The sequence below is a fragment of the Emys orbicularis genome, chromosome 7, assembly GCF_028017835.1.
Source record: "Emys orbicularis isolate rEmyOrb1 chromosome 7, rEmyOrb1.hap1, whole genome shotgun sequence".
In the NCBI taxonomy this organism is placed as follows: domain Eukaryota; kingdom Metazoa; phylum Chordata; order Testudines; family Emydidae; genus Emys; species Emys orbicularis.
In genome coordinates, this window is record NC_088689.1 from 105,767,345 (window position 1) to 105,784,135 (window position 16,791).

The window sequence follows — 16,791 nt, forward strand, 5'->3', positions numbered from 1 at the left end:
TAAAGTTCTCTTTTTCTGATACAGCATTACAAACATCTGAATGTGTCTTTTAATACAATCTGAAACATTTCCTATGAGTTTAGAAATAAAGCAGGAAAGGAGGAAAGTCAGGAGGTGGCAGGCAAGTTTATCCATATATATATGTAAAATGTTCTGCAGGGTACCTAAAAGGGTTTTGCATATCCTACAGGGAGGAATTCTCTGCTGTAGACTAATTGAGGATGACACTGTCAACGATCTGACAGAGAAATTAGGGGCAACACTGAGAAAATTAAGATGAAAGGACCTAAATGAGGGGCAGTGTCTGAACAAGTAAAGACTAAACGTTGTAACAGGAAAGAAGTGAATCCCATCTCTCACTGTCCCCATTTGCCACCCCATCCGCTACCTCAAATGATGAAAATATAGTCACTCTCTGAAAATTTGTCCTTCAAACTAACCCTGGGGCCTCTGGGTTAAAGATGAGAAGGAAAATATTTTAGAGAGACTAATCGATAAAGAGAAAATGGAAGATTTCCTCAAGGATTCATCATGATCACAGAGGATCCCCCAGCGGGGAAGAACAAAAAAGAAAAGAAAAATTTACCCGGGACATAAATTATGTTTGATGTACAATCTACAATACTTGTGAAGAACTGTACTAATTCATGAAGTACAATCTTTACCTAATCTTCTCACCTGACTTGACTTACTCATTAGAATCATAGAATCATAGAATATCAGGGTTGGAAGGGACCTCAGGAGGTCATCTAGTCCAACCCCCGGCTCAAAGCAGGACCAATTCCCAACTAAATCATCCCAGCCAGGCCTTAAAAACCTCCAAGGAAGGAGATTCCACCACCTCCCTAGGTAACGCATTCCAGTGCTTCACCACCCTCCTAGTGAAATAGTGTTACCTAATATCCAACCTAGACCTCCCCCACTGCAACTTGAGACCATTGCTCCTTGTTCTGTCATCTGCCACCACTGAGAACAGCCGAGCTCCATCCTCTTTGGAACCCCCCTTCAGGTAGTTGAAAGCAGCTATCAAATCCCCCCTCATTCTTCTCTTCTGCAGACTAAACAATCCCAGTTCCCTCAGCCTCTCCTCATAAGTCATGTGCTCCAGACCCCTAATCATTTTTGTTGCCCTCCGCTGGACTCTTTCCAATATTTCCACATCCTTCGTGTAGTGTGGGGCCCAAAACTGGACACAGTACTCCAGATGAGGCCTCACCAATGTCGAATAAAGGGGAATGATCACGTTCCTCGATCTGCTGGCAATGCCCCTACTTATACAGCCCAAAATGCCGTTAGCCTTCTTGGCAACAAGAGCACACTGTTGACTCATACCCAGCTTCTCGTCCACTGTGACCCCTAAGTCCTTTTCTGCAGAACTGCTACCTAGCCATTTGGTCCCTAGTCTGTAGCAGTGCATAGGATTCTTCCGTCCTAAGTGCAGGACTCTGCACTTGTCCTTGTTGAACCTCATCAGGTTTTTTTTGGCCCAATCCTCTAATTTGTCTAGGTCCCTCTGTATCTGATCCCTACCCTCCAGCGTATCTACCACGCCTCCCAGTTTAGTGTCATCTGCAAACTTGCTGAGAGTGCAGTCCACACCATCCTCCAGATCATTAATAAAGATATTAAACAAAACTGGCCCCAGGACCAACCCTTGGGGCACTCCGCTTGAAACCGGCTGCCACCTAGACATGGAGCCATTGATCACTACCCGTTGAGCCCGACGATCTAGCCAGCTTTCTATCCACCTTACAGTCCATTCATCCAGCCCATACTTCTTTAACTTTATAAAAAAAAAAAAAAAAGGATTTCAGTTAGACAGATAACTAGTTATTTGTGCGCTGCATCCAACGTTTTTCATTCCAGAAGAATCCAAAACAATTTACACACACAGTTCCCAATTTTCTCCTCACAATGTTCCTCTTACATCACTCTGGCAGTGTAGAACCGTTCCTTGTGGAACACTGCTGCCCTCCAACCTCTTGCTCAGAGGATGGACAAGGGATGGGAGGGGGCATATCCACAGCACATTGTACTGAGTCTGCTCAGGGCCACTGGAGTGGCCCATAAGTAGTTGTGGGAAGCTGCAGAAGAGGCTGCTTCAAGTTGTACTGGGAGCCCAGAATCCAGGAAGTACAAAGGTGATAAAGCCAGCTACCCTCCCCCCCCCCCCGCCACACACACACACACACACACACACACACACACTGCCTGCTGGGACTGCACCTCCTGAGCTGTGCATGATTGCATCTGGGAGGCTCAGCTCAGAATCGGGGCCTCTATATACAAAAATCATTTCACCCCCCACAGAAACGTATGAGACAGCAACTACTGAACAGCACATAGCACTAATTCAAAACAAATCAGGACAGGAAATGAATAATATCGTACCCAAGTGAAATGGCAAAGGAAATATAGTTATAGTGAACAAAACGTAATTACCCAATTTGGAACTTGTCTAGATACTGATATCTAGCAGTACAGTGCACTCAGAGGAAAGAAAGCCACCTGTTGAATCACCAACACTTCTTGTAGCACTCTCAGATCTACTGTCCAAATATTAACCAAGCATGCCTGTGTTTAATCTGAAAGCTGATGAGCTCACAGCCCTTTATCGTATGGCAGCAGGTAAAGTTCTACTGGTCTGTTCAGCTATACAGTATCCATCTTTCCTCAGAAGTTGACTTGTCTTGGTTTTAGTTCTTTCTGATGTATAAAAAAGGCTTGAAACATTCTGTGAAAAAAAATTTACCTGTTTTTTACATCAGAAATTCAGCTCCTGCCTAGACTAGAAGACTATGATTATTGCAGAATACAATGACATCACCAAAAGAGTTGTTCAACTGAGAAAGTAATATTTTTTGTCAGCTTTATTAAAACTCTTTTAAAAGTTGTTTTTGCTAACACCTATATAACTTCAATGTCTAATTAGCACTTTGGAGAAAGGAAGTCTGTTTTAAATTCAACACCAGTTCCCCTTCAACTACGGGTACATCTACACTACAGCAACATAGCTACTTCACTGCAACTGTAGCACAGACGCTTCCCACATCAACAGAAGGTTCCCCCCCACACACACTGATATAGGCAATCCACCTCTCCAAAGGTGATAGCTAGGTCAATGGAAGAATTCTTCCATCAACCTAGTTGCACACACAGTGGGGATTAGGGTAACCTAACTATGTCGTACAGGGTGTGATTTTAAAAATAAAAAATTAAAACAGCCCTGAGCAACGTAGGTAGGTAGATCTAATTTATCGATCAAGACCAGGCTTAAGATGTGAGAACATATTATATATAGCCTCTAAAAACCCCACCACATCCCAGAGCAAAACCAAGATCAACACTGACATTCCTGATATTTTAAGGTAAACTATTAACAGAAAAACCCACACATCTTTCATACCTTCTTTATAGCTCATAAAAATGCAAGAAAGGACCTTGCCTTTATCAGGTGATTTTTGACACACCTGGTTGTTGCACAGCTGGAAGAGATTAATTAGTTTCTGATAAATAATAATACAGATGTGAATATTGTGTAATATTTATATCACAATAGCTCCCATCCCCCCCCCCCCCCGGTAAGGATTAATTAAGAACAACACAAAGATGTTTGAAGATCTTTTCCATCCAGCACACCCCCATTTGATAGAGCCTCCATGTTTATGGTCCTATTTATGACAAAATACTGATGGCCAGTCTTTCATTCCGCATGTGTTTTTAGATTATATCATTTTTGTTCTTAAATTAATATTTAATGCACTCCACATACTTACACAGGTTACAAGCACTTTAGGTTATAGTTATAATCACAATAAAAATTCTTCTAAGAAGGTTTAATATAAATTACTTAAGAATGCCTAAATATATATGTATAAAAAAGACAACTATGAAATGAAACAACAGACTGACAGTCAAAAGTTTCCAACTATATCTGGCACAACCACATTGTCATTGAATAGTCTGACAGTTTTATTAATAGGCCTGTATTTTTTCATCATTTTTCCACATCTTAAACAGTTAAAGCAGAAGATAAACTGGAAATGTGTCTCACTTACTCATCAATTTCAATGAATGAAAGTGAAGAATTTAATGAAAATACCATCGAAAATAAAGTTAAAACCAGCAAGTAAACATGCAGCTGTTAACAGAGAAGAGATTTTAAAAAGAAAAGTTGAAGAAAACAGAACAGCAGAATACTGAGAAACAGAAAATAGGGAGTATGAGCATGCTGAACTACAAGCTCAAAGTGAGACCTTAAAATAGACTTTAATAATGTCTCAAATACTGAGTTATGAAGCGGAGGTGAAAACAATTTTAATGGCTTACTTTATCTTGGTGAACGAAATGTTCAATAAAAGTATTTCAGGTAACATGTTTTCTTGGGATTTTGTAACTCATTTGTAAAAGTGATAACACAGCTCATGAAGACCAGTAAGACAAGCATAGAATACTTGCACTTCTCAGGTTATTCAGATCATCATTGTGCATGTAGCCTTGTACTTTATGATGAATATGTACAACGACTTCACAAATGGTGATATTGTTTATGTATATGTGTGAATACATACACACACACACACACACACACACACACACACAGCTATATTGATATACAATACTGTATAGCAGATAAAGAGCAAATTAGGGCCCAGTCCTACAATGAGCTCCAAATAGGCCCATGCAGAGCCACTTCACCTGCATGAAGCTCATTGCAGCATTGGGGCCTTAGTTTGAAAGTTAACGGAGGAGCCTCTCGTAGCCCCCAGATCCCACAGCCAGACCCTGCCCCCGGGAGACCCAACACCTCCTCCAAGGTTACCCAAAGAGCCTCTGACCGCCAAAAACCCCAAGCCCCACCGAGGACCCACCAGCCGGATGCCGCCCGCAGAAGAACCAGAACCATCCCCAGCGCTTCCAAACACCACCGCGCCCCGACAAAGCCCAGCACCGGTGCTTCCAGAACCCCACTCCCTCCCGGAAGATTCAGTGCTGCCTCGGAGACACCGAGAGCTGCCCTCCCCACCACATCAGGACCCCCGCCTCAAGACCCACCTGAACACCGCTCCACAGTCCGAGGGACAACAAGACCGCAAACCGTCCCCGCAGCACCTGAACCTGCAGAGACAACGCAGCAGGAGGAGCGACGGCCACGAGCGAGGGTCGCCACGCCGTGGCAATCCACCTGGATGGAGGAGTTGGGAAAGGCTGAGGACTTTGAGACCTTCGATACCCTGATGGACAGACTGACTGCAGAACTGTCTGCGGAAATTACGGCCAGAAGGAGGGAACCCCGGGAAGCCGCACGGGCCACTCACAGATTCCCTGCGCTGAGCCGTAACAACACTGCCAGAGAAGGCAGGAGAGGGGACGTCGGCCGCTGCTAAGATCCGGCGGCTGCATCCCGTGTTCAGAAACTATACAGGATGAACCCCGGACGAAAGCCATGAGGGAGATCCTCGACGGGACCTCCTCCTACTGCGCCATCCAGCCCGAGAGGCTCTACTCCTACTTCAAGGACGTGTTTGATCACGAGGCCCAGACCAACTTGCGACGCCCAGAGTGCCTTTCCCCGCTACCCCGGATCGACCTCACGGAGGACTTGGAGCGAGATTTTTCCCCGCAGGAGGTGCAGGCGAGGCTGTCGAGGACCAAAAACACCGCCCCTGGAAAACATCCGCTACCCCCTGCTGAAGAAGCAAGACCCCGGCTGCTTGGTGCTCGCTGCCATCTTCAACAAATGCAAGCAGTTCCATCGCGTTCCCCGCTCCTGGAAAAAGTCCATGACCGTGCTCATCTACAAAAAAGGCGAACGAGACGACCCCGGCAACTGGAGGCCCATCTCCCTCTGCTCCACCATCTACAAGCTGTATGCCAGCTGCCTCGCGGCAAGAATCACAGACTGGTCAGTGTGCGGGGGCGCCATCAGCTCAGTGCAGAAGGGTTTCATGTCCTGCGAGGGATGCTACGAGCACAACTTCCTCCTTCAGCCGGCCATCCAGGAGGTCCAAGAGGCAGTGCACAGTAGCATGGCTTGACCTGACCAACGCCTTTGGGTCCATACCCCACCATCACATCTTTGCTACCCTGGGAAAGTTCGGGATGCCAGAAACCTTCATCCAGATCCTCCGGGACCTCTACAAGGACTGCACCACCACCATACGCGCCACGGACAGAGAGACGGACGCCATCCCCATCCGCCGCGGCGTGAAACAAGGATGCCCCCTTAGCCCCATCATCTTCAACCTGGCCATGGAACCGCTCACCCGAGCCATCTCCAGCGGCCCAACCGGCTTCGACCTGCACGGCAAGAAACTCAGCATTCTGGCCTACGCGGACGATCTGGTCCTGACCACGGACGACCCAGAGAGCCTCCAAGGTATGCTAGATGCCACCAGCCGAGCTACTGACTGGATGGGGCTCCGCTTCAATGCGAAGAAGTGCGCAACTCTGCACATTGATGGCAGCAAAAGGGACTCGGTGCAGACAACGGGGTTCCAGATCCAGGATGAGCCCGTCATCCCCCTGGCAGAGGGGCAGGCATACCAGCACCTGGGCATGCCAACAGGGTTCCGGTCCGGCAGACACCCGAGGACACCATCAGGAGATCTTGCAGGACGCTGCCAAGATTTATGCCTCCCTGCTGGTACCGTGGCAGAAGATAAACGCCCTGAACACCTTCCTGATCCCACGCATCTCGTTCACCCTAAGGGGATCCGCCGTGGCGAAGGTGCCCCTCAACAAGGCAGACAAGATCATCTGGAAGCTGGTGAAGAAGTGGCTGTTCCTTCCCCAGAGAGCCAGCAACGAGCTGGTCTACATCACCCACAGGCACGGCGGCGCCAACGTCCCCCGCATGGGTGACCTGTGCGACGTCGCGGTGATTACCCACGCCTTCCGCCTGCTGACATGTCCCGACGCCACGGTGAGGAACATTGCAGCAAACACCCTGCGTGATGCGACAGAGAAGCGGATCGGCAGAGCCCCCTCGAACCAAGACATCGCCACCTTCCTGAGCGGCTCCCTGGATGGGGAATTCGGACGGGACGGGTGCGACATCGCTTCACTGTGGTCCCGCACTCGCAACACCACGCGTCGCCTGGGGAAGCACATCGGCTGCCGCTGGGAGTGGTGCGAGGAGTGCCAGGAGCTGGGAATCCAGGTGCCACAGATCAGGTCCGACGACAACACCATCGTCACCCCGACGGCCAGGGGCTTGCTGGAGAGGACTCTGAAGGCCGCCATCCGCTCGCTGTACGTGGAAACCCTGAAGCGTAAACCGGACCAGGGTAAAGCCTTTGAGTTGACCAGCAAGTGGTACGCCAGCAACCACTTCCTCGCCGGGGGCGGCTTCACCCATTTCGCCGACTGGCGGTTCATCCACTGTGCCCGGCTCAACTGCATCCCGCTCAACGGAGCCGTCCGCCACGGGAACCGAGACAAGCGTTGCTGGAAGTGCGGCTACCCCAACGAGACCCTGCCCCACGTCCTGTGCAGCTGCAAACCCCACTCCAGAGCCTGGCAGCTGCGCCACAACGCCATCCAGAACCGCCTGGTGAAAGCCATCGCGCCACGCCTGGGGGAGATCTCCGTGAACTGCACCATCGCCGGTACCGACAGCCAGCTACGACCTGACGTGGTCGTCACCGACGAGGCCCAGAAAAAGATCATCCTCGTCGAAGTCACGGTCTCCTTTGAGAACAGGACTCCGGCATTTTGCGAAGCCCGAGCTCGTAAGCTGGAAAAGTACGCCCCCCTGGCTGACACCCCGAGAGCGAAGGGCTATGAGGTGCAGATGGACGCCCTGATTGTCGGAGCCCTGGGCGCCTGGGACCCCTGCAACGAGCGTGTGCTGCGGACCTGCGGGATCGGTCGACGCTACACACGTCTCATGCGGCGCCTCATGGTCTCAGTCGCCATACGATGATCCAGTGACATCTACATCGAGCACATCACCGGCCACCGACAGTACCAGGAGGCGTGAGCCAGAGTGACATCGTTCTCCCACTACGAGAAAGGGACCAAGTGACCTTCTCCGTTGGATCATATGAACTGGAACCATAAACTCCCTAAACATTAAATCTCACCAAATGAGGGTCAATCCATCCTTATCATCATATCTACTCATTATACTCCACCCCCGAACACAACCACTCTATGAACTTCATACCCTCATATCTCAATGTCTGTACTTTGACCCATCAACCTTTTACCTCCAATCGGGGATATTGCAGATTATGTATTCCTCATGCCATGTGATCTTAAACCAAACTTTGCACCCTCGATAATCTGTATGTTATTCCCTGATAACCAGAAACTTCTATGCTCAAACTCTGTTCACTATTTTTTTTTAACATCATCTTAATAAAATTTTTAAGTCTATTATACGGGTAACTCAGGGATTAGATCATACAGCCAAACAAAATGATAAACATAAAAAGTATAGCTTGGGTGATGTGTAATGTCATCAAAACTGCAAGATGAGTAAAGCCTGTAATTCATGTTAATATATTTGTTTGATCATGCTAGATTTTACTGTAAATAAATGTGAATTAATTAATATTAGGAAGTGAAACTACCTTCCTGCATGTTTGCTAATTTATTTTTATTGACTGTTCTGGACACTTGTCTTGAAATCATATGTTAATATTTGAGGAGCCAGTCGCAATTCAAGTTATTTTACTACTTTACATATGCTGATCCTTTTGGTTAAATCTTCTTACTTTTATCAACTTTATCCTTGTAATTGCAGTATCCACAATTCATTAGTATTTCTGTAGATGTGCACAACCCATTTTAAGAAACATTTTTACATGCAAACCTATCAAACTTTCAGAGGATTTGCTATTATCCTTCTTATCATTTATCTTTTTCTCATTAATCAGAAGCAAACTCTTATCATAACAGAGAAGAAAATTCAACATAAAAGATCAGATAATTTATAATACGTTTTCAAAGAGCAAATAATAACCACCTTCGCAGGAAGTTTACTTTATGAAAAAATCAATGGACCAAATTAACCCTTGGTGTAACTCCAGTTAAATCAACAACAGAAATTAATTTGGCCCATTATGTCCAATAGTGGATTATTTGTTTTGAAAATCAACTATTAAATAATGACGTTTACACACAGTTTTTTTCTTCATTCAATTATGTTATAATTGTTGTTTACAGACAGAGTGTGATATAAATAAACTATTGCAATCTCACAAAAGTAGAATTATATATGGTGGTTCTTCATGTTGGAATCATCAGTTCAAATGGATGGTGCTAGTTTTCTCTCCTTTTTTGACAGGCAGCAGTGCAGGGAGTGAATAGCACTGAATGATTTTTGGTGCACTCCCTGCTCTCAGCCTTCTGATCCCCACACAAAGCTTCTATAATATCCCTTCTGAATAATAAACTAAAATTAAGAAGATTGGTATTCTTACTAATCAGGAAAAAATATACACAGAGTATCTGGTTGGGACATTATGGATTGGTGATTCTAAGATGCAGAAACACCATTTACAGGTTTAAAATCTTAGGCTAGGTCTACACTGCAGCGGGGGTCCGACCTAAGATACGCAACTTCAGCTACGTGAATACCGTAGCTGAAGTTGCGTATTTTAGGTCGGCTTACCTAGCGGTGAGGACGCGGGAAAGTCGACCGCTGCCGCGCTGCCGCCGACTCCGCTGCCGCCTCCTGCCGAGGTGGATTTCCGGAGTCGACGGCAGAGCGATCAGGGATCGATTTTACCGCGTCTTCACTAGACGCGGTAAGTCGATCCCCGAAAAACCGATTGCTACCCGCCGGATCGGCGGGTAGTGAAGACAAAGCCTTAGACAACTTGCTGCCCCTTTATCACCAATCCACGTTCTGGGCAATCCCAATGACCCCGATTAAAAACAAAACCAAAAAAACTTGGCACAAGCAAGGAAGAGATAGGGAGACAAAACAATACTTCAGCCCTGTGAACATGAAACCCAAAGGGCACAGCTGCAGAGGGAAAAGTATTTTTAAAAGGGATGCAAGACTGATAAGGTTGATGTCCTTACAGACCTCCACTGCATAGGATCCTTGTCTCTCCTCCCCCCAGCCCCCCGCCCCAACAAAAGAGGGCCCTAATTTACAAATGAGGGTAGCACCCTTTCAGCTTTGTAAACCTCAGAGATAATAGCAATGAATCGGTTGAGCTACGGAAAATCCCGGCACCCGGTTTTGGGGCCCAGAAAAAAGGGGAACAGTCTCTCAATGAATGTAAGTTCTTTGACTACTGTAATTGAAATTTTAAGGTCCTACTTTAAATATCCAAGCAGAATCAGAGATATCCTTTCTTGCAAAGATTCAGACCCAAAAAAGACAGAAAGGACGATCTCCTGATAAAAATGGAAGGAACTCAAAACTAATTATTAATTTACTTACACTCCCAGTTGAAGAAATAGCCTCTAGAGAATACCTTAATGTAATAATAGAGGCAGAGTTTGCAGTCACTTAAGAACCAGACTTAGACTATACAGGGAATAGTATCTCTGGACCGAAGGCACTAAAATGACACTGCCCTAAGAAAACCCACCACAATACAGTGTGATTGTATAAGTTCTAACAGTAAAAATGCTGACTGAGCTCAAAGGTGTGAAATTGTATAGAACAAGAGACCAGACCCTCAAACAACCAATAAACCTGTAAACAAATTCCAAACTATGAGGTAAACAGCAATTTCTTTATTGTGGTCTGCCACAGGAATTCACTCACTCACCATGGGTGGTGCCTCCTCATGGCTGTTCTGGGGATTAGCTCTCTTCCAGGTCCCACCCTCCTCACCCCCCGCATTCTCTCCCACTGGCCTCTCTCACTCCAGGAGCTGCAGCTTCCTCTTCGTAACTCAGTCCTCTGGCCAGGTCACTAAGTGGTTTCCCCTTCCGGGGCAGAGTCTCACTGGACCCGCTGTCCAGGCGATGCCACTTAGTCAGTGACTGGTAGGGGAACTCGGGCTCACCCATCACCCAAGTTCCAGCCTGGGGACCCTACAACAGACAGCCAAAGTCTGTTGAGTCCCTAACCCTGCTGGCTTTTCCCCTGGGCTGCTTCCTACTTCACTTCCCACTTGCTTTCTTCTGCACCCTTCTCTATTCTGGGTATGTCCTTCCCTCAGAGCCCCCGGGGTCCTGCTCTTTCCCTTAGTGCCATCCTTCCCTCTCTAATGCACAAAGTGGCTGCAGACTTCCTCACTGCAACCCTTTCTGGTGCCAGCTTCCTGGCTTTATGGTAGTCCAGCCTCAGCTGAGCTCCATCTTCCAGTCAGGTCTTGCTTCGCCAGCCTAAATCCCTCATGTGTGGCCTCTCTCACTAATTGGCCCTTTTCTCAGCTTTCTTAACCCTTTTGGGGATGGTGAACACCCCTCACATGGTCCTATAAAACTGAAGGGAGAAGATTATAAATAGCACATGGAACACCTAGATTGTAAAAGAGTATCAGACACTATATCGGATAGTCCCAATCTCTCTAAATTTAAACTTTCACAAGCAAAATCATTATGGGAAGAGCTGCCATGTCAGAATGCAGAAAGGAACCCTTTGGCATACAAAACAAAAGGAGATGGTCAGCAGCTGATAGCTGCAACAGATCTGTAAACCAAGCCCATCCAAAGAGTTTTGTGCTGGATCTTGTTGTGACCAGTTCATTGCTAGATAACCTCACTTTTGAATTATAAGGTTGAATGCAGAAGGTAGGGGTGCAGGGTCCATTGCTTTTGATGAGGGCAAGAACTAACGTTTGTGTGTAAATAAGCACTGCTTTGATTTAAAGAGCACTGAAAAAACTGAAGTGCCAGTTTACTAACCTGAGCTACACACTGTTTATGTGGAGTTCTCTTTTGGACTATGTACAGTTTGCTTGAGTCCTGTGACTCCAGATGAGCTCCCCATCCTGTGAGATGGAGACTGACATTCAGGGTTAGGATTAAACCAATCCAGCCCATGGAGAATTACTACCTCCATTACGTTTTTTTCCTGGAGAAGATTGGTAATGGAAAAAAGATACTTTTGCTTTTAGATATAGAAGAAATTAGGAGTGACTGAAAATCATTACCATATTAAGGCTGTTGGTTGTCTCAGTCCGTATCACAAGAAACATCACCAAGACTGGCACGCTCGAGGACATTCTTAAGATAGACCAAGGACTGAATAGGTGCAGACAGTGAAGCACTGATGAGAGTAGTGATACTTGGCATTTATATAGCACTTGGAATCTTCAAATTCTGTACAAACATACGTCAGCTAATCCACCCTCACATAACAGAAGTGGTCCCCTCCAGAGTAAAACTGAGGTACCTAGGTAGAACCTACAGTACATATACAAGAGACACATTTATAAATTCATTTCAGTTTTAGAGATATTATGGGTTCTAGAATTTGAAGAATACAGAATATAACAGCAACTAGAATGAAATTTTCAAGTGCATTCACTATAAACAGAGGTCTTCAGTCTCCATGGCTGTCAGTTTGGTACCTGAACAACACAAGAACTACATTCATGCACTACTGGCTTGCTGCCTAGACCAGAAAATTGAGAAATAATTTTATTGTGGGTCAAAAGAAACATTTGATTCAACCCAAAATAAAAAAAATTTGGACTTCAATTTTATTTAAAAAATATTAAGAAAAGTTAAAGTAAATTTTGAAACAAAGAGTCATTTAGAAAATGTCAAAACAAGGAGTTTTTCTGTTTTGGGAATTTTGTTTGTTTTTTCTTCCTCTCAGAGTGAAACAATTCAGCAAATTCAACACAAATGTGTGACATGTTTCAGTTGACCCAAATCTGCATTTTGTAGTAGTCTGGTTTATAGGAGACAATGGGGGCATCAAGTTCCCAAACCACAACTCCCATGAGGCAATGTGCCAAAATGGGAACATGCAGTTTAATGTTGAACTGACTGGAAATTAAGCATTTGGGGTCATTTCAACAAACCAGACCAAAATGTTTTGACTTTGGGAATGTTGAAATGTTTAATTTTGATCAAAAATGTTGAAACAATTGATCAAAACAGAACAGAAATGTGACACCTGAATTGAAAATCTTTTTGAATTTCTGTTCCATGAAAAATATCGAAACTTTTCATTCTGATTTAGAATGAAAACAAAAATGTTGAAATGTCAGAATTTTCCACAGTATGAAAATTCTGAATTTTGCTCAATACTTGATTTTTTTGAACTGAAGGAAATCTTGAGATATATCTTGAAAGATCCTTTTTTAGCTCAGGACTCCAGAAATTCTTGAGACATATCTTGAAAGATGAAGTCTGAAAAGCTGACATAGTGCTTTCACCCAGTCACACATGGTACACTACTTAAATATTTGTGGAGATAGAAATAATATACATTGAAACATCTAAATGCACTGGGAAGTTCAGAGAGGCACACTACTAGCAGTGCTTCTGCAGAGGGAAAGCAATACTGGTGATTAGAAACCTGGGAAAAAGAAGGCATCAAAAACCCTGATTGTTGCTGCTTGCCTGTTAATGGAGGAGCACAGATCAGAGATCTCTAAGAGTGAAGAACATATTATGTATTATATTTTTTCATAAGAGAATCAATAGATGTTCTAAAAAGGGGCAGCTTTAAATATACAAGAGCATCAGTGAAAGTGTGTGTAGGAAACTTGTGCAAAATAGGAACTTGCAATCTCACCTTTGCCATTGATCTATATAGCTTCTTGGAAACAGTACAGAATAGCTACTTTTCTGATGATGGCATTGTATATTTAATCATAAATAATCTGAATCATTAATGACTATATCTTCAATCATTTTATAACAGAGAATGGAAACATTAGTAATTACACTTCCGATATAACTAAACATTTTCAAATTGTTCATTTCCTAAGGATAGGTCTGTTTAAGGAAAGTAGCTGACAAAGCACAATTCCAATTTACTTCATGGTTGATATAATACAGAATATTATAAAATTTAATCGATGGGATTTAATATCATGTCTCCCTTTAGCTTTCATGGAAACTAGGCCGCTAAATCCCTATTCACCTCATACAAAATGTGTCCCCACATACTTATTCATACTTTTCCAGCTATGTGTAGAAGTGGTGCAATTCCCTCTTCAGTAAAGGCTGCAGAATTTATTTAGACTGCTGTTGAAAAAAATACTACAGAATGTCTCACAAATAAGAAAACAGGTAGTGGCAAACAGTCGATCATTCTCCTCAGCACTAATGTAAAGGAATGCTGCATCAAGGAAATTATAAGCTACATCCAGCTTCTTATTAGTATGCTTTCCTACTGCTTAGCAGCCAGAGGCAGATACAGCAAGACACAGAATTCCTGTTGATGATGCCAAACTTGCTCCAATACAGGTCACAGTATTATAAGCAAAATATTAAGTGCTTAGTTGAAAATTGGTAGAAATAAACTTTCAGGATTACTTACCTGGTTCTCTTCATGAGAAACCCTCATCTGCTCTTTAAGAACTGACATTCTGGCAGCTTCTTCTTTTCTCAAGACTCTTTCCTTTTTTAGCTCAGGACTCCAGAAAGTCTTGATGCTATTCATGGAAGATCCCAGCTTACTGTCCTTGATATCCAGTTCTTTTCTCAGAAGATCATTCTCTCTTTGTAGTTCCTTGAGCTGAGCCTGTAGATCTAGCATGGTACTATCCCTTACCTGTCTCAGCATAGAGGGAACTTGATGATGATGATGATGTGAAGATGTGGTCAGACCTCCATGCTGATCAGTATAAGAAAGGACATCTGTGTGAGAAAGTCCAGCTGAAGCAATATTTGGACTACTCCCCATGGCTGTGACTCGACCACCATACACAGCTCGATTTGTAGCCCTTCCAAGAGTCATTGTGCCCTTTGGGAAAGTAGTAGATGCTACACCTTCATGGTCACTAAGATACATCGGTCCAGATGTTGCATAGGCTGCATTAAGGGACTGGATGTTCTCCATTGATAGTGTCTTACCCGTTCCTCCACCTCCCCCGCTGCTTGTTCTCCTGTGGCCCAGACGAGGAGATCTTGGCAAACGAGGAGACCTGGAAGGACTGCCTTCCAAATTACTGATTGTTCTTGCACTTCCATACATTTTTCTACTACTGTGAGGTACTATTTAATAAGAAATTAGTAACACTGATGTTGGATATTAAACCTATAATTCCAGATAATAATGCTGGCAAACGGTTTCACTGCATTCTTCAAGTAGGCAAAAATTGATGAAGATCTGGAAAAAAAAATTAAAGTTGAATAAAGTAACAAATTAAATATAAAGTAACTTTACAAAGATGAAAGTGGATCAGAAAACACAGCATACATCAACTGGTCTTGGAATAATTATTTTTAAAGTAAGAATAATACTGTATTTTACATTTAGGATTATGACCTGTGAATTTCCATATTTAATGGAATTTCAAATGGAGAAACAACTGTTCATTTTTTTCTTGCTAGAAACTATTTTTGGCATTTTGACTTAGTAACACTGTGGACCAAATATATCCCTAATGTAACTTCAGTCATTTAAGTCAATTCATTTAAATCAATTATCACAATGAAATTACACCAGGGATGAAACTGTCTGATGTCTACACAAAAACAAATTGAAACCAGAGGTCAAGAATATATTTTCAAAACACAACATATCTGTTTTCCTGTAATAACATTGGCTGAATAAATACCACAATGGTGGGGACATGATGGAGGCCATGAGAGGGGAGGTTAAATAAAACACAGTACTTCTGATAGCTCCGCTTTAGCGGTAGAAACAGATATTGTTAAGCTAAATTTTAAGGTTTACAATAAGACAGTTAATTTCAGAGAATAATTGTCTTCAGAACAATTAGAAATTATTAGAAAGATGACTGGTACTATAAATCACAGGCTTGTTGGTATTTGTCGTTTGCCTACTTCAAGGAAAAAGTATATTATAAACAGTTAATTCTTTCCTCAAGTAAAGGAGGGACTGTCAAATCTCCTTTTCTGCATTTGGTGTCATAATGGTATTTCTGTAGCAAGCTTACTTTTGTAATTGATTTAAATAATCAGAACAGTTAAAGTTACTGGGCATTTCATAACCAGTAAAAATAAACATAATAATAAAGAATCTGATAATACCAGGAACATCTGATCCACATTTATCACCCATAACTATGAGCCTTCACTGATTTTTTTTAAACAACAAACAAGCATTCCAAGCAATCTGTGAAATTAAGTAACTTGGCTGCAATAACTAAACCAGATCTAAAATAATTTCTTAAAGAGGTGATTAGTTCAGAGCAGCAGCAGCAAGTCTAAGTCACTTAAATCCAGCAATTTTTAAGCATTTCCCCAGGACATTACGACTACATACAGGTACCCTATTCCAATTCTATAATGTTCATTCTACATTTGTGTTGAGGGTTGTTGTTGTTTTTTTGGTGGGGGTGGGGGGTGGGAAGAGAGAGAGGGAATATAAATATTCTTAAACCAAGAATAAAGCTAGTATATTAAGTCATTGCCACTGTGTTTGAACCATTTTAGAAAAAGCAATTACGGACATTAGTGCAAACAAAGACAAAAACAAGTCCCCACTATACTAGAGAAATGTACCATTGCAAACCATTCTAATCTCCAAGATTTGTAAACCATCCATGACCTCATACAATGTGTTCCAAGTGGTTTACATGGATTCTAAAAACTGTTGGGAGTAGACTAGGTTTTCAATAGGTCTAAGAATCAGTATAGTGTAAACCACTTCAGTCTGAGCTGTTTCATTGCAAGCATGGATTTGGACACGCTAAAATGTTTCTTCTTGATCCCCTCGGTACT

At 43.5% G+C, this 16,791-nt stretch overlaps 1 protein-coding gene across 1 annotated transcript in view; it reads right to left on the reverse strand.

Moving 5' to 3' along the window:
• ERC2 (ELKS/RAB6-interacting/CAST family member 2) overlaps positions 1-15,076 on the reverse strand; it is a 645,944-nt gene extending 630,868 nt beyond the window's left edge. Inside the window, exon 1 of the mRNA XM_065408253.1 lies at positions 14,420-15,076. Coding sequence (XP_065264325.1) covers positions 14,420-15,076 — 657 coding nt within the window. The remainder of the gene's footprint in view (positions 1-14,419) is intronic.
• Between the last annotated feature and the right edge of the window lie 1,715 nt (positions 15,077-16,791).